At 43.8% G+C, this 24,963-nt stretch overlaps 2 protein-coding genes across 4 annotated transcripts in view; one reads left to right on the top strand and one right to left on the bottom strand.

Moving 5' to 3' along the window:
• Positions 1 to 298: 298 nt before the first annotated feature.
• Positions 299 to 24,963, bottom strand: part of LOC126980382 (lactosylceramide 4-alpha-galactosyltransferase-like) — a 35,138-nt gene continuing 10,473 nt past the window's right edge. For both annotated transcript variants that reach the window (XM_050830245.1, XM_050830244.1), the window contains exons 2-8: positions 6,545 to 6,723; positions 6,321 to 6,408; positions 6,117 to 6,209; positions 5,469 to 5,662; positions 4,731 to 4,954; positions 3,654 to 3,860; positions 299 to 2,097 (exon numbers count right to left, since the gene is read on the bottom strand). In XM_050830245.1, coding sequence (XP_050686202.1) covers positions 1,945 to 2,097; positions 3,654 to 3,860; positions 4,731 to 4,954; positions 5,469 to 5,662; positions 6,117 to 6,209; positions 6,321 to 6,408; positions 6,545 to 6,704 — 1,119 coding nt within the window. In that variant the 5' untranslated portion in view covers positions 6,705 to 6,723 and the 3' untranslated portion in view covers positions 299 to 1,944. The remainder of the gene's footprint in view (positions 2,098 to 3,653; positions 3,861 to 4,730; positions 4,955 to 5,468; positions 5,663 to 6,116; positions 6,210 to 6,320; positions 6,409 to 6,544; positions 6,724 to 24,963) is intronic.
• Positions 17,188 to 24,963, top strand: part of LOC126980383 (uncharacterized) — a 22,968-nt gene continuing 15,192 nt past the window's right edge. Inside the window, exons 1-2 of one of the 2 annotated variants that reach the window (XM_050830247.1) lie at positions 17,188 to 17,307; positions 17,452 to 17,822. In XM_050830247.1, coding sequence (XP_050686204.1) covers positions 17,750 to 17,822 — 73 coding nt within the window. In that variant the 5' untranslated portion in view covers positions 17,188 to 17,307; positions 17,452 to 17,749. Of the gene's footprint in view, positions 17,329 to 17,451; positions 17,823 to 24,963 lie in introns of both variants that reach the window. The other variant, XM_050830248.1, reaches the window with a different exon arrangement.

Below are 24,963 nucleotides of genomic sequence, written 5' to 3'. Positions count from 1 at the left end.
ATAGGTGCACTGTGGAGGGGCGAGAAAATGCCCAAACTGTGGGTAGACCCTAACATCATCCCTATTTATAAAAAAAAACTAAGGAGAGAGAGATGAATGCAACAACAGTAGAGGTATCTTCCTCCTCTTGGTTGCAGGTAAAATCCTGGCTCGGGTTATGCTCTCCCGTCTTGTGACACACATATCAGAAGCAGTTTTACCAGACTCACAATGTGGCTTCAGAAAGAACAGAAGCACCGTAGACATGATATTTACTCTAAAACAAATACAAGAGAAATGTGTGGAACAAAACAAAGACCTTTATATCGTATTTATTGACCTCAAAAAGGCTTTCGACACAGTGCCCAGGGATCTCTTATGGAAAATTCTCACCAAATATGGAGTTCCTCCCAAGTTTTTAAACATGCTACAACAATTTCATACTAACATGCAAGCGAAAGTATATGCATTGGCGGCCTGGAATCTCCATCCTTCCCAGCTGAAGTGAGGGTCAAACAGGGTGACGTTCTCGCCCCTGTATTGTTTAACATCTTTATTTCTACTGTAATGACATTGGCACAAAACTCCTTAAATGCTGAAGATGGGATACAACTTGAGTACAGGCTTGATGGCAGTCTCTTTAACATCCGCAGACTACAAGCCCACACAAAGACAACCATACGCCAGATTATAGAACTACAATATGCTGACGACGCTGCCCTTATTTCTCACACTCCCCAGTCAATGCAACACATCCTTGTTGTCTTTTCTAATATATACAGAGCACTTGGGCTGCAGATAAATGCCAGAAAGACTGAAATAATGTTTTATAACGCTGGTCCCAATCAAGAGGCACCGATATTTTCTTTAGATGGTACTCACTTGCAAATTGTCACAAATTTTAAGTACCTAGGCAGCGTCGTGACTCCTTCTGGCAGAATAGACGAGGACGTTCTCGACAACTTCAACAAAGCTGCGCGGTCATTTGGCAGATTAAGGGATCGAGGATTTCAAAATAAACAACTGAAACTAGAAACTAAAATCAAAGTTTATGAAGCAGTATGTATCTCCACTCTTCTGTATGGTGCAGAGACTTGGACATACTATCAATGCCACCTGAAGCAACTACAACGCTTTCATGTCTCGTGCTTACAGAAGATACTGGGTCTCACCTGGAGAGACCGCATTCCACACACGGAGATCCATGACCGGACAAATACTACAAGCACTGAGGCCATGTTGGCACGGAGGCAGTTGAGGTGGCTTGGCCACGTCATAAGAATGCCAGAAGACCGGCTTCCTAAACATGCACTGTATAGCCAGCTACAAAATTGCCCAAGGAGACCAGGAGGTCCTAAGAAAAGGTACAAGGACCAAGTAAAAAACACACTGAAGAGTTGTAACATAAACCCTGGGACACTCGAAGCCTTAGCCACTAAGCCACTGATCGGTCACAATGGAGAACAAAAACAAAAAACGGAGTTGACGTACTGGAGGAGGCCTGGAGAACGCACCGCACCTGGAAGAGACAGCAGCGTCACGCCAGGCAAGATGCTGCTGCAGCTCCAGACCCTGAATTAACATGTGAAACGTGTGGCAAGGTGTGCAAATCACGCATAGGCTTTCTGAGCCACACAAATGCGCACCGAAGACGACAAATTCAGCATCAACCCTGAAGATACAAGTTCTCGTTAAATCATCATCACTCATTCATGAAATCATTCGAGATCACACTGGGGGACATCGAATGTCGTCATCGGCCACGATGACTGCACTAAGCAAGTAAGTGTGTGTGTGTGTGTGTGTGTGTGTGTGTGTGTGTGTGTGTGTGTGTGTGTGTGTGTGTGTGTGTGTTGGCTTCATGTGATAGGAATGGAGAAATGAAACACTTTTATGCTTGAGCAAATACACACTTGTGATGGAGACATGTAATAAATTAATTAATAAATTAAAGATGAAAAAAGATCAGAAAACATCTGACTCTGCTGTAGCGATCTGGAAGGTGAGGGGACAGACTTTTCTGGCCGCCACTTCGTATATGCTGCTGGAGTTAACTTTCATCTCTGTGCCCTTGCTCATTTTGTTCCACAGGTGCAAGGTGAAGGTCTCATTGAACATCTAGAAGGAAGGAGAAATGTGTCATGAACAAAAAAAGTATGAGGGTCAAGTTATTCCAATCAGAGGTTTGTTACTTTTTTTTTTTTTACTACAAAGGAAGCAGCTCAAGGGCAACAAAAATAAAGTATCCTAAAAAAAAGCCCGATAATCAGTGCTCCCATAAAAGATGAAGTAAAAAGTGGACAAAAGAGAGGTCAGTTTCGGGTGTAGAGGTGTCTTGATACACCCCTCTTGAAAGAGGTCAAGTCATAGGCAGAAGGAAATACAGACGAAGGAAGGCTGCTCCAGAGTTTACCAGTGTAAGGGATGAAAGAGTGAAGATGCTGGTTAACTCTCGCATAAGGGGTTTGGACAGTATAGGGATGCGCTAGAGTAGAAAGTCGAGTGCAGCGGGGACGCGGGAGGGGGGGGGGGGGGGGGCATGCAGTTGGCAAGTTCAGAAGAGCAGTCAGCGTAAAAATATCGATAGAAGATAGAAAGAGAGGCAACATGGCGGCGGAATTTCAGAGATAGAAGACTGTCAGTATGAGGAGGGGAGTTGGTGAGACGAAGAGCCATTGACTCTACTCTGTCCAAAAGATCTGTGTGAATGGAGCCCCCCCGCACGTGAGATGCATACACCATACGAGGACGGACAAGGCTCCTGTATATCGACAGCATTTGGGAGGGGGGAAAAGAACTGGAGAAAACAGAACGCCCAACCTCGAGGAAGCTAAATGGCATGATTGCGGGCAGAAATGTAAAGATCATTGTTAGCAGAAGTACTAAGGCTCTGGTACCTTTTTATATGGTTATATATCATTCTTTTACAACGAAAGTTCATGAACGTGTTATCCTAATATGCTAAAGCTGTTATCTATTGACATTCTGTATGCACATCTTAAAAGAAGAGTTCAACAATGATCAGCTCATAAGCAGGAATTTTAGTGGCTACATAAAGAATGATTCAGCTGGGTAGCTCTACGTGGATTGTTAACATGACATCATCAACATTTGCCAGACTATGTATGTGATGTCACTGATATGACTCATCAGCATATGACTAATTCAAAACTTCAGCAGTCATGCAGGCACTCAAGGTGAACCATGCATAGAGGTGTTGGAAAATACATACAGAGACACAGCATGCCAACCTTTAAACTCCACTAGGAAAGCAGAAAACTGGCAACTAAGAAAGATGTTAGGCATGGTGACACAAAAATACCAAAACTATTCAAAGGTTGCTTTCAAGAATCATTAGAGAAATCAGAGTGGGATGATATAGGAATGAAGGCACACTGAATACATTAACAACTCAAGATTTGCAGATGAGTCTTACTCATACAGAGAATGCCTGAAGATCTCCACACTCTGTGGAAGTAGGTCTGGCAATAGATATGAAGAAAACGAGAGAAATATTCAACAATTAGTTGGCAAGAAAACAAACAACGATTGAGAATAAAACACAAGAGTAAAGCAATACATATCAAGGACAGAAAACAGCTGAAGAGACAGGAAACGGACTCAATCAACAGTCCTGGCACACCACACCAATAGAAACCTTCCTACGGCCTGACCTTGTCGAAGTCCTTGCCTCCTCCGGGGTTAAAGAACTTTCCATAAGCGGGGTATGGAATTGGATAGAAGGAGCGCCTCGGGAAGAGCATGAGATTTCCTGGGCACTTCGTTGGGGCTTTTTCTGATAATTCTTTTAGGTTCTTCTTACAGGTCTGCTCCACTACTCGGCTGATGGCAAGAGGCCCAATGCTTCCCCACTGCCTGGGCTGCAAGAAGAAGGATATGTAAGAGGTAGGGTACAGTGGTGACTTGTTCCTAAGTTACTATGTGCACGTTTACATACATCCTGCTTTAATCTGTGTGATTGCAATGTCAGCATGAAGACAATAAATTTTGCCATTCTTTGAGATTAACCACTACAGGTAGGTACTACAGTAAGAAGCAAGGGAAGGTGTTCTGAAGAGAACCAGAACTTTTGATGAAGTTCCTGTTTTTGTCAATCTTGTGCCATTATAGATAAGATAGGGAAGACTAGCAATAGAGTATACGAAACAGAGTATGAGGGACGTAAGTGCACTTTGTAACTAGGGAAGCCGGAAGTAAGGATGAGGCAGGGGAGGCAGAGTTTTGGGATGGCAGTGAACAAGTTTGAATTGTCTGTTGTGTCTGGGGATGAGAGGAAAATAGGGGACTAGCATTGCATAATTTACATGATGAACTATGTGAAGAGAGGAGTGGAACAGGAGTGAGGCGGAGGGCCAGAAGAATTTGCAGTATTTTAGACAGTTTCCTTCTTTTAAAAATTGTCTTTCTATGGCAGGAAATGCTATCAGAGATCTAAATATTCTTTACATTTATAACTCGTGCCTTCCTCGCTTGTGCTGCGGCAGAATTCTGAGCCAGGTTCCCAATGCGTTGAATGTCCTTCAACGACTCAAGGATAGCCACCATTGTTTTCACCCTCTTTCAACTAAGACTGTGTAGAAATAACTGAATCTCAAAAATCTCATGCTACAAAAGTCATTTTGACTCATCTCTTTTGTGGTAGTTGAAGTTTCATTTTGATCTTTTATAAACCAGTCAGTCATTAACTGCTCTCCTTCATTTAAATGAAAAATAAAGACAAGAAAAATTACATCAAAGTTTTCCTGCATGTCTTCCATCAGGTCCAGGAGCATTGGGTTTTGGGCGTGGAAGCTGTAGAAGGCGCTGCCGATCTGATGGGGATTCTCGAAGCCCAGGGCGTTGAAAGGCAGCGTGAAGGGCCGAATACTGAGCACGTCTGTGTCGCTGTACACGCCGCCCCACCGCCACAGCACCAGCACCCGCAGCATGTCACTCAGCAGCTCCACGGGCCAGGCTGCGACGACAACCACGGCACACAACCGTTACCACCAGTTCAGGGATGCACGAGAATACAATGAGAGTCCAAGGCCAGATGACGCAACATGGCACCGCCTGAGAATGAGATATTTACCATCTCCCCTCTCCATCCATGAATCTACCCAATCTCCTTTTAAAACTTTGAATCACGATTTCAGAAACTACCTATCTCCCTACTTGGTCCCACTCATCCACTACTATTCTCTATACTCTATTCTATAGTATACTCGTGAGCCTGCTGCGTGTCCTAACCTCTTGTATCACTCTAGGCATGTTATCCAAACCGCCCTACATTAATCTCTTTAACCTAAATCACCTTGCATATCCCACGTTGTTCAGGTGATCTCATTAACCTCCAGCTACGTGTTCAAAGTTATGAAGTGCTGCTTTGATTGTTGCCATCTCTTGTTCCTTCTGCCCTTCCTTCCACCCTCCTTACCCTCGCGACCCCCTCCCCCCCTCTCTCTCCACAACCCACCACCATCACTCACTGTCCTCACGACTCCACTTGCGGGAGTTGAAGAGCGGCACGAGGGGGCTGCCTCTGAACAGCTCCTCAAGGTCGACGTCCACCACGTGAAGGTTCGGGTACCGGTGCAGGAGAATATGAGGCAGCTCCGCCTCCGCCATGCCGCCAGCGGTGAACAGGAACCACACCTGCCGGTTCGGGTGCTGCTTCGCCCAGCTGCCGGAGTCATGAGTCATGTTAAGAGGAGAATGGATATGATGGTGGAGAGAACAGGTAGGGAAGAGACATGGTCGCTCTGACCCTCTTATTGTGACTTACAACTCTCTCCTTCCTAGTGCTGTATAATCTTTCCTTACATCTCAGAGTTCTTTTCCTTTAATCCTACCTCATCAGAGTGCCGTATAACCTGTCTGGCACATAATGCCCCGCATTCTCCATTTCGTGGCCTGCACACCCACATTTGATAAGGCTTCGGCAGAGGTTGTGTTAGTATTTCCATGGGCAGTTTTATCTATCTATAGTGATAGTCTGACATGGCTTCAGCACCAAGAATGTGAAGAAAAAAACTCATGAGTATCCGGCTGGTGTCCTTTGTGGCCTTTGAAAATAGTTGATGTGAGAACCGAAAGCATCTGAAAACACGGGCGCATGTTTTCCCTAACTCACTCGCCTCTCAACGGAGCACCACACGCGGTACTTGGGATTGGAGTTGCAAGCCGTGTCCATCAGGAAAATGTTCTTGTCCTTCTCTGGCGTCACATCCCTGCAGGAAAAGGACAGAACAAGGTGTTTGAATAGGCATAATGTAGGTGTATACAGGACAAAATAATAGATAGATAGATAGATAGATAGAGAGACAGACAGACAAATTCACCTGAACAGTTTCTTCAGAGGCGTCCCCGGCTCCTCCTCCCAGTGTCCGGCTCTCTTGCACACAACCTCCCGCCACCACGGGTCATTTTCTGTAGGCGTCGCCGAAGTAGTAGCAGTAGTAGTAGTAGTAGTAGTAGTTGAAGTAGTAGTAGTAGTAGTAGCAGCAGCAGCAGCAATAACAGTCGGATATTACAATATCTACAGTACAGCACCAATACAACTCACCCACGCGGAAGAAGGGCCGGGGGCGGGGGAGGCGGTAGACGGGGGAGAAGCGGTCGTAGCTGATGTAGTAGATGAGGATCAGTAGCCCCGCCAGCACCAGCCACAGCAGGGCAGCTTGGGCCGCGCCGGGCTTCGTGCTGGGAAACTTGGCTGCTGTCATGCTTCACACCCACACTGGCCTAGACATGGGGCGGTCTTTAGCGTCATACTATGGTCCATATTCTTAAACGTATCAGGCCCCCATCACGACTATTTTCCAAAGCCACAGAGAAGATTAACAAGGTTTTCAGAGGTGATTTATCCTGTTCGTGGTGCAGAGGCCGTGCAAACTATAACTCAAAACAGTCCGTGAATATCCCAGGAACTTCTGCGAGCGACGTTTCACACAGCGGACTGAGGCGCCGATACGTCTAGGTTTAGAGTGGGATAAATAAATTTTGCTAAAACGGGGCAGTCTAGCGAAGGAAGAAGACTTAAGATGGTATGACTGTTGAGGATAAAGATTCATTTACTCAAAAGTAAATGGAAAGTTTGTGATAAAGCAGAACTCTTCTAGTGAACGAATAATTTACTGGGAAGGAAAAGGTGGGTAAAAAAAGTGCCAATCTTGGGAAACATGAGAGTTGACTAAGAAAGGAAAGGAAAATGTATGAGAAAACGGGGCAGTCTTGCTGGGAAATCATTCACACACTCAGAGAGAAAAGGGAAGGTCAAATTTATGATCGAGAGGAAAAAAAATATCTACTTAATTTATGAGTAAGACGGCCGCGACAAGTTCGACAATCAAGGGTCTGAAGGGCGACCAAATCTTCCGGTAACATCCCGAAGTTTTAAAAAATCACATTAGTTTAAATAGTGTGGGTAAGATTACGCTCTCTCTCTCTCTCTCTCTCTCTCTCTCTCTCTCTCTCTCTCTCTCTGGCCTAGTTCCTGTGTCCTGAACGGGTCACTTCCGCCCCAACCAGTCCGCTTCCGTTCACTTTGTTATTTACCAGGAGAGAAGGGAGGGGGGAGAGGAGAGATGGGGAGAGAGATAAGCGAAAGGGAGAAGGGGTGAGGAGGGAGGATGGTGGGAAGGGGATCTCTCTCTCTCTCTCTCTCTCTCTCTCTCTCTCTCTCTCTCTCTCTCTCTCTCTCTCTCTCACACACACACACACACACACACACACACACACACACACTAAGAGAGGAACCTTCCAGCAGGAATACTAGAGGACATAGTAAAGAGTTGAGGAAGGGAAGATGCTCAAGAGACATAAAGAAATATAGTTTCCTACAAAGAAATATAGAGGTTTGGAACAGATTAAGTGAAGAAATAGTATCGGAGAAGTGTGTGCAAAGTTTCAAGGAAAAGTTGGATAATTATAGATACGGAGACGGGACCACACGAGCGTAAGTCCAGGCCCTGTAAAATTACAACTAGGTAAATACAACTAGGTAAAATACACACTCACACACTGGTTAAAGGTCTGCGCTGCCAGGCCGTGAAATTCCGCTACAAAGGAGTGATTACTGTCAAACCCATTTCACATTTTTACGTGAATAATCTTCCTTCTCTTCCTCCTCCTCCTCTTCTTCTTCCTTCTCTTCCCCCTCCTCCTCTTCTTCTTCCTTCTCCTCCTCTTCTTCTTCCTTCTCTTCCTCCTCCTCCTCCTCTTCTTTTTCCTTCTCCTCTTCTTCTTCTTCCTTCTCTTCCTCCTCCTCCTCTTCTTCTTCCTCCTCCTCCTCTTCTTCTTCCTTCTCTTCCTCCTTATTATTAAAAGAGCTTAAACAACAAATACTTCAACCACTCACTACCATATTCAACCGGTCAGTTCAACTAAATAAGGTCCCGGAAGACTGGAAGATGGCGAACGTAACACCGATTTTCAAAAAGGAGACAAAAGCATTGCATTAAACTACAGGCCCATAAGTTTGACATCAGTGGCAGGAAAAATACTCGAAAAGATTATTAGAGATAAACTTGTTAAGTTTCTAGAAAACAATAATATAATCTCCGACACCCAGCATGGCTTCAGAAACAAGCGCTCCTGCCTAACGAATTTATTAGACTTCTTCCAAGGTATATATAAGAACTGGGATGCCCACATCCCCAGTGATGTTATATACCTGGACTTTCAGAAAGCCTTCGACAAGGTACCGCACGAGCGACTCCTTAAGAAACTGCACTCGGCGGGCATCGGAGCCAATCTGATCGCGTGGATAAGAGATTGGCTCACCGACAGAAAACAACGAGTACTACTCAACGGACAGCCTTCCGATTGGCTTCCAGTCACTAGTGGAGTGCCTCAAGGGTCAGTGCTGGGACCCATCCTCTTTATCATATATATCAATGACCTAGAATCAGGACTGAAATCCACAATATCGAAATTTGCAGATGACACCAAGGTGGGTGGAGATGCCCTCACAAAGACCGACTGCGAAATCATTCAGAAAGACCTCAATCACATTATCGAATGGTCGGAAAAATGGCAAATGTCTTTTAATGTTGACAAATGCAAAGTCATGCACATTGGGTCCCAAAATAGTAACCACACATACATCATGAATGGGAGACCTCTGCAAGCGATGCAGGAGGAAAAGGATCTTGAGTCACTATCAGCAGTGACCTGAAACACGCGAATCACTGTAAAAAGCATACAACAAGGCCAACATTATGCTCGGGTTCATAGCGAGGAACTTCGAGTGTAAAACACCAGACGTGATGCTATCCTTGTATAATTCCATGGTAAGACCGCACCTCGAGTATGCAGTGCAGTTCTGGTCTCCCAATTACAGAAAGGACATTGCTTTACTGGAAAGGATTCAACGACGCGCCACGAAGATGATTCCAACCTTCAGGGCTCAACCGTACGAGGAACGACTCAAGCGACTCAATCTCTTTACATTGGAGAAAAGACGCCTACGAGGGGATATGATTCAAGTCTTCAAGTATCTAAAAAAGTTCAATAACGTCGATTACTCCAAATTCTTTGAACTGCAAACCAACTCAAGAACTATAAATAACGGTTTACCCATTCAGTCGAGTCGATGTAACACAGACATTGGAAGGAGTTTCTTTTCAAACCGAGTCATCCGCCACTGGAACAATCTTCCCTCAGAAGTAGTAAATGCGAATACCATCAACTCCTTCAAATATAGAATCGACCGTCATTTCGCTGCGTCAGGAGTAAACTGAATAACGAGGGGCTTCCAACTGCTCCTCAATATCGAGGTGCTTTCATCTGCTCACCAAGCCCCAAGTGGCGGTCGAGCAGATTAAGCCAATAGGCTTTCTGTTGCCTGCATTTCCATGTTTCCATGTTTCCTCTTCTTTTTCCTTCTCCTCCTCTTCTTCTTCCTTCTCTTCCTCCTCCTCCTCCTCTTCTTCTTCCTCCTCCTCCTCCTCTTCTTCTTCCTTCTCCTCCTCCTCTTCTTCTTCCTTCTCCTCCTCCTCTTCTTCTTCCTTCTCTTTCTCCTCCTCCTCTTCTTCTTCCTTCTCTTCCTCCTCCTCCTCTTCTTCTTCCTTCTCTTCCTCCTCCTCTTCTTCTTCCTTCTCTTCCTCCTCCTCCTCTTCTTCTTCCTTCTCTTCCTCCTCCTCCTCCTCTTCTTTTTCCTTCTCCTCCTCTTCTTCTTCCTTCTCTTCCTCCTCCTCCTCTTCTTCTTCCGTCTCTTCCTCCTCCTCCTCTTCTTCTTCCTTCTCTTCCTCCTCCTCCTCTTCTTCTTCCTCCTCCTCCTCACAATGCAACAAGAAAAGCGTCTATCAGCTTTACATCAATGCCAAGTAGCAAGAAAGATATATAAACTTTTTTGGGAAGGACTCAAGTGTAACAGAATTAGCCCCACACTCACTCAGTAACTCTCTCTCTCTCTCTCTCTCTCTCTCTCTCTCTCTCTCTCTCTCTCTCTCTCTCTCTCTCTCTCTCTCTCTCTCTCTCTCTCTATCATCATCATCATCATCATTTCCCCAATTTAACATAATGGGGTAATACGATTTCTTGTTGCATTGTGAGGAAGAGGAGGAGGAAGAGAAGGAAGAAGAAGAGGAGGAGGAGGAAGAGATGGAAGAAGAAGAGGAGGAGGAAGAGAAGGAAAAGGGGGAGGAGATTCTTTTTTCTTTAACCGACTCGTAAATAAAAATACTTGTGCCTACAGATTACATTCTCATCTATGTGTCCTGGCTTTCCGTCATTATCACCTCCACATTTATAAACATTTCACCTCTCCTCCCAAAACTGACCTATCTTTCGGCCACCTCTTTGGATTCTTTTTAGGAGCAGCGAGTAGCGGGCTTTTTTTTTATTAATGTTTACTTTTTTGTGCCCTTGAGCTGTCTCCTTTGCTGTAAAAAAAAAAGAAAAAAAAGTGAGTTAAGTTGCGTTTTCAACCGACCCCAGTACATTTTTTTTTGCAACAAAGGAGACAGCTCAAGGGCACAAAAAAAGGGAACAATAAGAAGGAAAAAAAGCCCGCTACTCGCTGCTCCCAAAAAGAATCCAAGGAGGTGGCCGAAAGAGAGGTCAATTTCCTGATACATGTAACTTGCTGATTACATTTTCATCTATACGTGTCTTGGCTTGATATTCTTAAACGCTTCCGCCTCTTTCATCAACTACGAGTATTTCCTGAGGCCAAAAAGATCAGTCGGGTTTTCATGGCAGTTTTTTTTTATAGGTTAATTAATTCATGGTACAAGAGAAGTCATAGTTACAACCACGGTCATTAAAGTAGTACCCGCGGAAATGCCCAAAACTCCTACGAAAGCCTTATTAAAATGTGCGTGTATGGGAGCCGAAATGTTTAACCCGGTAGCTGCGGGGATCATGTTTCTTGAAGGCAAACCATTTCATAATATATATCAACGCATTTGTGATCAGTTTATGCATCATCTATTTAGGGGGGTTTATATCACTGACAAATTTGGCCCATCGTTGGTACACGGTAAAGCCACAAATTTGGCCCATCGTTGGTACACGGTAAAGCCACAAATTTGGCCCATCGTTGGTACACGGTAAAGCCACAAATTTGGCCCGTCGTTGGTACACGGTAAAGCCACAAATTTGGCCCATCGTTGGTACACGGTAAAGCCACAAATTTGGCCCGTCGTTGGTACACGGTAAAGCCACAAATTTGGCCCGTCGTTGGTACACGGTAAAGCCACAAATTTGGCCCGTCGTTGGTACACGGTAAAGCCACAAATTTGGCCCGTCGTTGGTACACGGTAAAGCCACAAATTTGGCCCATCGTTGGTACATGGTAAAGCCACAAATTTGGCCCATCGTTGGTACACGGTAAAGCCACAAATTTGGCCCGTCGTTGGTACACGGTAAAGCCACAAATTTGGCCCATCGTTGGTACACGGTAAAGCCACAAATTTGGCCCGTCGTTGGTACACGGTAAAGCCACAAATTTGGCCCGTCGCTGCTACAAGGTTAATTAAAAATATCGGTCCTGCCTTTTCATCAACAACTACGTCTTTTATCATCTCCTCATTTATAAACGATCGTAAAAGAGACGGATGTAGCTACACTTCTAGGCTTGACGAAACGGTAGCCGCTGAGATGTAGCCTATCCTTCCCATCCACCTCACTCCGTTCACTGATAACACGAGGGGAGATAACAGGGTAGGGCCGCAAGGGTAGGCAGGAATATTTGCTTTGAAACGGGTGACTATGACAGAACGAGGCCTCTACCTGAAAATATATGGGGCAGGTGAGATAGAGGAGGAGGAGAATGTGGAGGAGGAGAATGTGGAGGATTAGCAGAGTTGGATAGTGTAAGGGGTAAGAGGAGGAGGAGGAGGAGGAGGAGGAGGAGGAGGAAGAAGAAAAAAATCTACTCCCCCTTTTCCTTCTCTTCCTCCTCCTCTTCTTCTTCCTTCTCTTCCTTGATGATGATAATGAGAGAGAGAGAGAGAGAGAGAGAGAGAGAGAGAGTGTGACTGAGTGAGTGTGGGGCTAATTCTGCTGCAACGTGTGTGTGTGTGTGTGTGTGTGTGTGTGTGTGTGTGTGTGTGTGTGTGAGTGGGTGGATGCCAAACTCCCCTCTCCTTTACCCTTCCCATCACCTCTCCCCTCTCTCCCCCTTCCCCTTACCTCACACCCTTCCCCTCTTCACCCTCTTCCCTTTCCTTCTCCCCTCTCCCCTCCCCTCTTCACTCTCTCCCCTTTCCTTCTCCCCTCTCCCCTATTTTTGATCCCTATCCCTCCTCTCTCTCTCTCTCTCTCTCTCTCTCTCTCTCTCTCTCTCTCTCTCTCTCTCTCTCTCTCTCTCTCTCTCTCTCTCTCTCTCTCTCTTTTCCTCCATTTCTCATTCTTAACTCCCTCACACTCCCTCTCTGCTCTCTCACTTTTTCATCTCCCTCATCTCTTTTTTCCTCTTCCTCCTCCTCCTCCTCCTCCTCCTCTCCTCCTCTTCCTCTTTTTCCTTCAACATGGCCTCTCTTCATCACACTGTCTCATACTATTTCCTTCCTCCATCTTCTTTCCCTCCTCTTCCTCTTCTTGTCTCTTTCTCCTCTTGTTCTTCTTCCTCCTCATCTTCATCACTCTCTCTATTTGCATTATATAATCTCTTTCTCATCTTTCTCCATTTCTTTCACCTCCTCCTGTTTTCCCCTCTGTTTATGTGCTATCTCTTTCTCGCTCTCTACTTTTTCATCTTCTCTTCTTTCTCTTGTTCTTCTCTTCACTGTATCTTCTTTGTATTTTTTTTTCCTCCCTAGTTCTTTTTTTCTGTTATCTCTATCTCGTCCTCTCATCATTTATCTCCTCTTCCAGCTGTTCTTTCCCTCGTCTCTTTCGTGTCGTCTTTGGCATCTCCTTAATTCGTCTTCCTTTGGGTCGTATAACAAAACATTTCATCGCCCAAGAACACATATTTGACAAGGCTTTCATAGGAGTTGTGGGCATTTCCAGGAGTAGTTTTATGACCCTGGTTGTAGTTTGACCCTTCCTCTGTAACATGAACCTGAAGAAACACTCATTAGAACCCGACTGACCCCCTCTTTGACCTTTAGAAATAGCTGATGTGTGAGAAGCGAAAGTGTCTTATATGTCTTATGTTGTCTATCTCGTGCTCTCCTCCATCTACTCTTTCTACTCTCTTTCTACTCTTTAATTCGTTTCTTTCGTGTCTTCCTTCTTGTCTCCGGTTCTTCTTTTTTATTATCTCTATCCCGTCCGCTCCTCTATCTCCTCTTCCTCCTGCTCTCTCCTCCGTTCTGCGCCTTCTTTCTCATCTCCTCCTTCGTTCTCTTGAGTTCTTTCTTTTTATGAGTTCTCTCTATCTCATTCTCCTTTTCTTTCCTTCTGTGTCTTCCTTCTCATCTCCTTCGTCTTCCTCCTTCGCCCTCCTTCTTTTTTATGTTATGTCTCGCCCTTTCCTTCTTCATCTCCTCCTCCTCCTCCTCTCTCTCCTTCGTTCCTTCTCATCTCCTCCTTCATCTTCCTCCTTCACCCTCCTTCTATTTATGTTATCTGTCTCGCCCTTTCCTCCTTCATCTCCTCCTCCTCCTCTCTCTCCTTCGTTCCTGCTCATCTCCTCCTTCATCTTCCTACTTCACCCTCCTTCTATTTATGTTATCTGTCTCGCCCTTTCCTCCTTCATCTCCTCCTCCTCCTCTCTCTCCTTCGTTCCTTCTCATCTCCTCCTTCATCTTCCTACTTCGCCCCCTGAGTTATGTTTTACCCCCACGAATCCAATCTTATTTTTGCGTGTCTGACTCTCGCTTCCTTTTTGTTCATCTTATTCACCGAAGACTGACTCGTATGGCTTCCCGGGAAATCAGCCGCGACTCGAGACATTCTAAAATAAGACGTGCACAAGGGGAGTAAACTGCAGCTGGTGTTGAGAGAGTCGTTTTATAAAGGGATCGGTAAAAGGATTCAATCGTTTACTTAAGAATGGTGTTGAGGGAATCGTTTTATAAAGGGATCGGTAAAAGGATTCAATCGTTTACTTAAGAATGGTGTTGAGGGAATCGTTTTATAAAGGGATCGGTAAAAGGATTCAATCGTTTACTTAAAAATGGTGTTGAGGGAATCGTTTTATAAAGGGATCGGTAAAAGGATTCAATCGTTTACTTAAAAATGGTGTTGAGGGAATCGTTTTATAAAGGGATCGGTAAAAGGATTCAATCGTTTACTTAAAAATGGTGTTGAGGGAATCGTTTAATAAAGGGATCGGTAAAAGGATTCAATCGTTTACTTAAGAATGGTGTTGTAGGGAGTCGGTTTTAATTGTTTCTTCCGAAGGCGATCTATTTAGTTTGTTAGTTGAGATGCATAAGAAATGTGTTGATGCCTCAGTAAAGGGACCATCAAGTTGCATAAGGGATGTGTTGATGTCAAAAGGGTTCCGCAGAAGGGTTTGAATCGATTACGAGTATAAAAATGATGTCTCAGATGTTGATTGATTGATTGATTGATAGTTTATTGTTTGTTTATTACAACACAACAGAAAAAGGGAGGAACAGAATCCCCCCCCCCCAGCAGGACAGAGTGTGTTTGTCATTTTGTTTTTCTTTACGCCTAAAAGACAACTTGCATTAGTGGTGTGATGATACCTTCTAAGGAGATTCGGGAGTGGAATTATAAAGGGAATCTTCTAAAGGGTTTCAATTCCCTAATGCTCATCTGTTATCTCTGAAGGGATCTAAAACTCTATATATGCGTGTAAGCTTAAGGAAGGTGACTGTCTGATGCTCATTTGGTATTCATATTTCCTTTGAATCTTTTTTTTTTTTAACTCTGGGCAAGACGTCGCGTGGGTGGTATGCTAGTTAGGGAGGGGAGGGAGAAAAAAAATGTGTTCAAAATAAATAAGAGAGAAAAAAGAACCAAGAAGAGAAGGTGGCCCAGCAAAATGCGAGAAGGTGAAGAAGAAGAAGAACAAGAAAAAGAATAAAAAAGAAGAAGAAGAAGAAGAAGAAGAAGAAGAAGAAGAAGAAGGAGAAGAAGAACAACAAGAACAAAAACAAGAAGAAAAAGAAAGAAAATGAAAAAGAAGAAGAAAATGAAGAAGATTTAATAAGCAAAAACCGAAGAAGAAAATGTTGAAGAAAAAAATGGAGGTAGTAGTAATAGTAGTAGTAGTAGTAGTAGTAGTAGGTTTAACTGATTATAAGCGTCTCAAAGGTCTCATGTTCTCCTTCCTTGACCTTCATAATGCAAATCTTAATTATGGCAGCGACTGAAAAAAAAACCGTAACACAGGTGACTGATTAGATTTTTGTCGTCTCTCTCTCTCTCTCTCTCTCTCTCTCTCTCTCTCTCTCTCTCTCTCTCTCTCTCTCTCTCTCTCTCTGGGTGGCGGGTAAAACAGCATAAAATTCATAGATAAACACCTCAGGCTGATTTTTTAAACGTCGTATTACTATTTATCAAGTTACGTTGTTAGTTTGGCTTTTTTTTATTTCATTTTGAGGACGGAGATAGTCATGAGTGTCGGATTTTCACATGTAACTCACCATTACAAACTCAGTCGGAAAAAGTGATATAAAACAAATCAACAAGACCAACTACCCTCGCCTTGAGAAACGGATCGAAAAAGCACAAGTTAACCACACGATTATTACTGAAGACTGATAGGACGTTGCAAAATCAGGTGAAAGACGGGAATGACAGCCTCTGATACGCCGACGGCAAGCTTGAACACGCGCCGGGCTTCTTTTTATACACCCACACGCATAGGACGAAGAGCTGTTTGATGTGATTTGGTTCGTGGTAAAGCCGGCCAAGTCATGTTCTTTCCCCCGGTGTGAATGAGGTGTATTTTGGGGGAGGAAACGATGCAGTGAGGAATGGTTAGGTGGATGTAGAATGAGAATGGTGATGATGATGATAAGGAGGAGGAGGAGGAAGATAACTAGGAAGAGGATGATAATGATGGCAGTGGAAACAAGTAAAAAGTGATGATCGTGATGATGATAATGATGATGATGATGAGGAGGAGGAAGGGAACTAGGAAGAGGATGATAATGATGGCAGTGAAAACAAGTAAAGAGTGATGATCGTGATGATGATGATGATGATGAGGAGGAGGAGGAGGAGGAGGAAGGGAAATAGGAAGAGGATGATAATGATGGCAATGAAAACAAGTAAAAAGTGATGATCGTGATGATGATGATGATGATGATGATGATGAAGATGATGATGAAAAATGACCTAAAGTGAAAAATAATAAAAACGCCAAAATTAAAAGTGATACTGATTATGATGAGCTAGTGATGATGATAATGATGATGATAAAGGGAAAGAAGAGGAATAAGGGGAGAGAGGATAAGAATGATGATAATGATGACAATGAAGACAAAATAACACGAGTATGAAACTGAACACACACACACACACACACACACACACACACACACACACACACACACACACACACACACACACACTTTGTTACTATTATTTTTTTTTTTCGCGCAGAATAATTGAATGCGAAGCTGACAATAGCAACATCAACATCCCTCAACAACAACAACAACAACAACAACAAGAGTAACAATAATGAGAAAATGACCACTTAGCCCCTCCCCCCCCCCCCTCTCTCTCTCTCTCTCTCTCTCTCTCTCTCTCTCTGACACCTAGCCAACAAATCTGAGGCCCGGCACCGTTTCCCCTTTCCGCCCTTTGCACCTCCACCCCCACCACCATCACCACCTCCACCCCCACCACCCCCACCACCACCACCATCACCACCACCATCACCACCACACCTGACAGCCAACGCAAGGCAGTATGGGTAGTGAGGTGCTGGGGAGCGCTACTACTGACGAAGTTGGTGGTGCTGGCGGTGTTGTTAGTGTTGGTGGTGTTGGTGTTGGTGGTGTTGCTTGTGGTGTGGCCTAACTCTTTTTCCACATCTATATCTCTTCACTGTTTCTTAACTTTAATATTTTTCTCTTATTTATTTCCGTATAGTGACGTGAAGTGAAAGGAAAAGAGAGAACGAGTAGGAAAGAGGAAAACAAACCTTCGTGAAGAAATACAAAAAGAGGGAAAAAAGAGAAAACATAAATCTTTTCAAATTCAAATAGACGGATCATTAAATTTTATAAAGTGCGACAAGTGAGAAAAAAAGCGTCTGAGGGGGAAAGGAAAGGGGCAAGAAGGAGGCGACTGAAGGAGTGTAAAGGGAGGGAGTGAGGGGAGTGAAGGGACAAGAGTGAAGGGAGAAGGTGAGGGGAAAGTGAGACAAGAGAGCAAGAGATAAGTCAAGATGATGGGAAGACGTCTCGGAGGCTGGAAGACACACCTGTTCCTCTTCGCCACCTGTGTGTTGCTAATTACAGGTGAGTACAGGTGCCCCAAGAAGTACCGGCCGACACATGAACGATAAAATACATGGCGAGCGAAGACTAGAGAGAATGAACGCTGCTGAGTGTATGTATCGTGTGATTTTAGTGCATTCTCATATTGTTTCATGTTCTGAGGTGGAATATACTTTTTTGAGTGACTGCACATTCTTACGACACCCACCTTTGATTGTTTACTTATTCATTCATTCGAGTATTGATTTATTTACTGAGGAACATAATTATATGGTGTTTTCATCCTTCTATTGTCTTTGTTTTTAAATAGGATGCGAAAATGAAGAAAATTAGGAATCCGACTTAAAATGGTAGCTGACAAGGACACACACACACACACACACACACACACACACACACACACACACACACACACACACTCGGTACTTTATGACGATGGTAACAAGAACGACAAATATTTAGTGGAAAAAAAATAAGCGGATTGCATTTGACTCGCACGATTAAAAAACACGGAAATGAGAACCTTCAGAATAGACGTCATAAAAGAAGAAGTAGTAGTAGTAGTAGTAGTAGTAGTAGTAGTAGTAGTAGTAGTAGTAGTAGTAGTAGTAGTAGTAGTAGTAATTATGAAAAAAACACTTAATGACGTTTTATATGGGCTTTGGATACTTTCAAGATTAATAAATGTTGTTACGGTGAAGGAAAGGGAAGGGGAAGGGAGGAAAAAATAAGGTGCATGTGATAACCGAACGAAAATAGACGAGAAGAGATGCCAAGATTTTTTGAGAGAGAGAGAGAGAGAGAGAGAGAGAGAGAGAGAGAGAGAGAGAGAGAGAGAGAGAGAGAGAGAGAGAGAGAGAGAGAGAGAGAGCGTAATGGTGAGTGCAGGAAACAGAGATACAATGATGACGGAAGGAAATGTTTATGAGGTACAGGAAGTTCCGAATTTTGGCTCTGTGATGCTGTGCCGCCCCGCCCTCCCCGCCCTCCCCCTCAGCGTTACCATATTATCGTACTCAAAACATCGCATTCATCAGTTCCAGGGCCCAAAACTTTCGTAGCCACACTGATAACGCGATTCTAGGTGAGGTTATCGTTAAAAGCGTTACTTGTTGGTGTTTGTCTCCGATAGCTGTGAGTCAAAAACCGAAAAATACGATGTGCTGAGTGCCTGAGTACGATAATTTGGAACGCTACTCCCCTCCCTCCCCCCCCCCCCACCCGTCACCCCTACACACCCCAGCCCCACCCACTGCTATCTCTTCCTCAACCAGACTCCTCCAACCCCTTTTTTTTATATTTATTTTCCACATCTGTCTATTCTCGTGTCATCCCCTTCCACTTTTTTTTCCCTCTCCCACTTGTTACTCAGCCATCCCTATACATGTCACTTCTATTACATGCCCCTCCATACCCACCCATCCCCACACCCCCACGCTTGCCCACTACAATATTCCCCCCCACACTAACCTACCCAACTAAGTACTTTTCCACCCCTATCCACCCCATCCTCATACTAGTTCTATTCACCCACCCCACTTCGATTCCCACTACACCCCAACTCCCCTCTTCCATTCATACTTACTCCCCATACTATATACATACCACTACATACTACATACTTCTCCACATTTCCTCTCCATTCCATCCACTCCTAAATTCCTACCTAATCTTTAACCATTACAACACAACTCCCCCTTCCACTCATACCTCCTCCACATACTACATACTTCTCCTCCACCTACCTAATCTTCCACCACTAACCCCTACTCTCCCATTCCTCGAACCTTTACTTCCTCCCCAGATACCTTCCACCCCCTGCCTTGCTTCCACCCTCCCACCCACACAGCACCAAGCGTACCCCACCACATGCTTCCTTCACATACAAACACACGCACTCACTCACACACACCAGCCAACGCCTCTCTATCCACCCCCTCCTCCTCTACTACCTCTCTCTCTTCATACCATCATCCTTAGCTACACTGACTCCATCATCACCCTTTCCCTTCTACATCCATATGACTCCTCTATCATGCCCCGTACCACACTGTCGACCATTCCCCCCCCCCCCCCCCCCCCCTCTCTCTCTCTCTCAGCTTCCCTACTCACACTTATACACACGACAGTCTCACCATGCAATAATAATATGTGTATGATGATTTCACTGCCAACTTCACCACCACTATCGCCACCACCACCATCACCACTATCACCACCACGACTATATCACCCCCCTCCTCCTCCTCCTCCTCCTGCCCTCCCTACCCATTTCACCAACGCCACCATATCTTCTTCTTCTTCTTCTTCTTCTCTTTCCCTCTTTTTTTTTTCAGCCCCAGTATACAACAGACCAAATTAATCCTAGCTTACCCCCTGCTCTCTCTCTCTCTCTCTCTCTCTCTCTCTCTCTCTCTCTCTCTCTCTCTCTCTCTCTCTCTCTCTCTCTCTCTCTCTCTCTCTCTCTCTCTCTCACACACACACACACACACACACACACACACACACACACACACGAGGAGGAAGTGAAAATGATGAAAGAGTTAAAAATAAAAAGGTGTAAAGTGTAAAGGAAGAAAAAGGAGAGAAAATGAAGGGAAACAGGAAGAGGAAGAGGAGACAGAGGAGGAGGTAGAAGAGGAGGAATTAATAATAGTAATAATAATAATAATAGTAATAATAATAATAATAATAATAATAATAATAATAATAATAATAATAATAATAATAACTAATTAGCTAACACTCATTAGACACAACAACGACAACAGCAGCAACAACAACAACAACAACAATAACAACAACAAAATTATACAGGAAACGATTGGCACGTAACAACAACTATAAAAAAAAAGATAAAGGAGAGAGAGAGAGAGAGAGAGAGAGAGAGAGAGAGAGAGAGAGAGAGAGAGAGAGCATCACTATCTTTGCATGTTACACAAGGGATCGAATGTTTAAAGCCCTAACACGTCAACCTCAGGACACCCCCCATTTTATTTTTTCGTCTATCACTATATTGACCCTTACCGCATAACGTTCGTTTGGACATAGGGCCCTTACTATTACTACTACTACTACTACTACTACTATTCCTCCTCTTCCTCCTCCTGCTCTTTCTCCTTTTCCTCTTCTTCCTGTTTGCTTTCTTTTTCTTTCCTTGTCTTTATTTCCTTTACACTTTTTATTTCTATTCCCGAGTCTTTCATGATTTTAACTTCCTCCACAAACTACTACTACGCCGTGTGTGTGTGTGTGTGTGTGTGTGTGTGTGTGTGTGTGTGTGTGTGTGTGTGTGTGTGTGTGTGTGTGTGTGTGTTTTTAGTGTTTTTTTTTAGTGTGTGTGTGTGTGTGTGTGTGTGTGTGTGTGTGTGTGTGTGTGTGTGTGTGTGTGTGTGTGTGTGTGTGTGTGTGTGTGTGTGTGTAAGGCTGATACACGAGAACAAAAGAACTACACGGTGCTAATCGGTCCACACGTGATACCATGTTGCCAGTTTTTTTTTTTTTTTTTTTAAAGTTAACCAATACATGCACATTTACTTTTTTTTTCCCTGATGCTTTATTTTCTTCCTGGCAAAATATGTTACTCTTTTTCGTTACTTTGTTTTCTGCTTTCCTTGTTGTCACTTATCACTTTTTTTCAGTAAATCTATAAAAGCGTACATGATTTTTTTTATTTCTTGGTATTTTTTTTTCTTCCGTAGCAAACTGAAAAACTTTCTTTCCGTTACTTTGCTTTTCCTGTTTGTTTTTCTATTACCATCTGTCCTTCCCTGTTCCTCTTTTTTTCAGTAAATCGAGACGAGCACATATCTTTTTTCTGATACTTTTTCTTCTTTCTAGCAAAATATGTTACTTTTTCCGTTACTTTGTTTTTCTGTCATCAAATAGTCGCTAACCACTGTCTATCGTATTCAGCCTTTTGGAAATTAATACAAAAATCTGTCTTACAAATTTCATGACAATTATTTCTAAAATAAACTACTATCCTTTTGAAAACAGTCAATACTATTTAATGAAAATAAGCTTAACAAATAAATAAATAAAAATTGAATATTACCTTGTAAAAGTGGTAAAAAAAGAAAAAAAAGTTCTTCATTGGTAGGCCAGGTATGGTGGTAGAGAGTCCTGGCTTGCCCCACGTGGAGTCGATACGTCCCCAAACTGCGCCCCCCACCAGGCCTTATGGACCACGGGTTGGTGTGAACCAGGCTGACAAAGACTGGGCATGTTTCAGAAACGAAAGAAAGTAATAAAAAATCTTGAACCTCCTCTGGCTCGTCGCTGCTTGGTGGGTAGGGCAAGTAAATGATAACTATGACGTCATCTCTTTGCTGGGGCACTGTAATGACTAGATTGGGGGTTTTCTACAGTGGAGGGGCCAGATTTGGGGCAACAGGCGGTGGAGATGGGGTTGGTGAAATGCTGTAGTGTATTTTTCCTGGTGTGGAGGTTATGGCTGGGTTGAAACCTTCCTCACCCTCAGTGTCACCGTCAGTCACTCCTTCATTCTTTTCTTCTTCACTTTCACTTCTTCCTGTACATTCACTTTCTTCACTACTTGTGGACAAAATACCTGGCTGGTTCATGTACTCCTAAATCAGCCTTCATAAATCGAATCGACCGCCATTTCGTTGCATCAGGAGTAAATTGAATACCGAAGTGCTTTCGTCTGCTATGCCGGCACGAAGAGGCTGTCTGGCATATTAAATCAGCAAAGTGGGCAATCTCCTAATGAGCCAATAGGTTTTATGTTGCCTGCATTTCCATGTTTCCATGTAGTGTTCAGCCTCCTCCTCCCCCTGCTCCTCACGATCGAAGGCGTCATAATGTACTCCTATTTCACTGTCCCTGTATACGGTAATCATTTTCGGGGCAAAATATTTTTTATGCATGGGAGCGAAAGAATCACTCACCACATGTTTTTTTTGTTTTGTTTTTTACAGCAGAGGAGACAGTTCAAGGGCGTAAAAAAAGAATAATAATAATGAAAAAAAGCCCGCATACTCATGTAGATCACACTACAGAAAGAGGACTTGTGGGTGGTGAAGGTTGGTCTGTACTGCCCAGGTTCTCCTGCACGGGCGACAGGTCTGCCGCTTGTGACGATAATCACGATGGACAGTGACCGCGGGCTAATCACAGTGCAGTACATATAACTGAGTGTAAATACTATAAGTTACAAGGTCTATAACTCCAACACACTTAATTAAGACACAGATAATTGAGGATAAATGGATATAAAGTAGATGGATAATTACCACAGATAACGTCAGGAAAACTGAGATGATCAAAGAACAAAAAATAGTTTGAGTAAATAAAGTAATGATAATAAAGTAATAAAGATAGTCAAGTAATGCAGGCAGGGGATTTATGCAGCTGCATATACTCCAGCGCTACTGTAAAAATGAATTCTCTATCAGCTTATCAGTGGAAGTGTTTTAACGGCTTCACTTTTGTTATTCTCCACTCCTAGATATGTTTCAGTGCAGTCTTTAACTTTCTAATGAGTGCAAATTAACCCGTTTTAAGCTTTCTCTGTGTGGTAGCTTTCCTGGGCTATGGGTAACTTTCGTCATCTCTCTCGACACATGTTAACCCGTTTTAAGGTTTCTGTGTGGTACCTTTCTTTGAGCATGGGTAACTTTCGTCATCTCTCTCGACACATGTTAACCCATTTTAAGCTTTCTGTGTGGTACCTTTCTTTGAGCATGGGTAACTTTCGTCATTTCTCTCGACACATATTAACCCGTTTTAAGGTTTCTGTGTGGTAGCTTTCTTGGGCTATGGGTAACTTTCGTAATCTCTCTCGACACATATTAACCCGTTTTAAGGTTTCTGTGTGGTAGCTTTCTTGGGCTATGGGTAACTTTCGTAATCTCTCTCGACACATATTAACCCGTTTTAAGGTTTCTGTGTGGTAGCTTTCTTGGGCTATGGGTAACTTTCGTCATTTCTGTCGACACATATTAACCCGTTTTAAGGTTTCTCTGTGTGGTAGTTTTCTCGAGCTATGGATACTTTTTGTCATTTCTCTCGACACATATTAACCCGTTTTAAGGTTTCTGTGTGGTAGGTCTCTAGGGAAGTTAATATTTTTTCGTCATCTCTCTTGACATCGATTCTAAACACTCCGTTCAGGGCAGAAGGGATCAGAAATGAACGGCATACCTAAGCCAGTGCCAAATCGAGAATAACTTCAATATTTGTGTTACTAACCTTGGGAATAAATCTTTAGGCTTCTTCAGCGCCGTGTCTGGTGTTAATACAGACCGATGTTTGTGGCGGGAATCAGATCTCACTAGTATAGATACACCGGAGATTCGTTTGCCGTTGAAATTCCCCTAGATAGGACTACACTGAGGTGATGTGTAGTACTTATTGAAGGGATTATTATTATACCTCTTCCTCCTCTTGCTCCTTTTCCTGTTTCCCTTCATTTCCTTTCCTTTCTTCCATTACACTTTTTGCATCAATTTCACTTCCTCCAATTTTTTTTTCTCTCTCTCCAATCTTCACTGCGCTGCATTTGTCGACGTAATCAAACTTCATCGTCAGTTTGTCGGATCACTAATAAATCCACGCACTAATAAATCCGTGACGTTCTCCCTGCAACCTACTGGCATCCCCTGGCACACACTGGCATCCCCTGGCACACACTGGCATCCCCTATAACATACTGGCATCCCCTGGCACACACTGGCATCCCCTATAACATACTGGCATCCCCTGGCACACACTGGCATCCCCTATAACATACTGGCATCCCCTGGCACACACTGACATCCCATATAACATACTGGCATCCCCTGGCACACACTGGCATCCCCTGGCACATACTGGCATCCCCTATAACATACTGGCATCCCCTGGCACACACTGGCATCCCCTATAACATACTGGCATCCCCTGGCACACACTGGCATCCCCTATAACATACTGGCATCCCCTGGCACACACTGGCATCCCCTGGCACACACTGGCATCCCCTATAACATACTGGCATCCCCTGGCACACACTGGCATCCCCTATAACATACTGGCATCCCCTGGCACACACTGGCATCCCCTATAACATACTGGCATCCCCTGGCACACACTGGCATCCCCTATAACATACTGGCATCCCCTGGCACACACTGGCATTCCCTATAACATACTGGCA

This window comes from Eriocheir sinensis, chromosome 44, assembly GCF_024679095.1.
Source record: "Eriocheir sinensis breed Jianghai 21 chromosome 44, ASM2467909v1, whole genome shotgun sequence".
Taxonomy (NCBI): Eukaryota; Metazoa; Arthropoda; class Malacostraca; order Decapoda; family Varunidae; genus Eriocheir; species Eriocheir sinensis.
The sequence above is the reverse complement of the archived record's forward strand: the minus strand, read 5'-3'. Positions and strand labels throughout refer to the sequence as shown.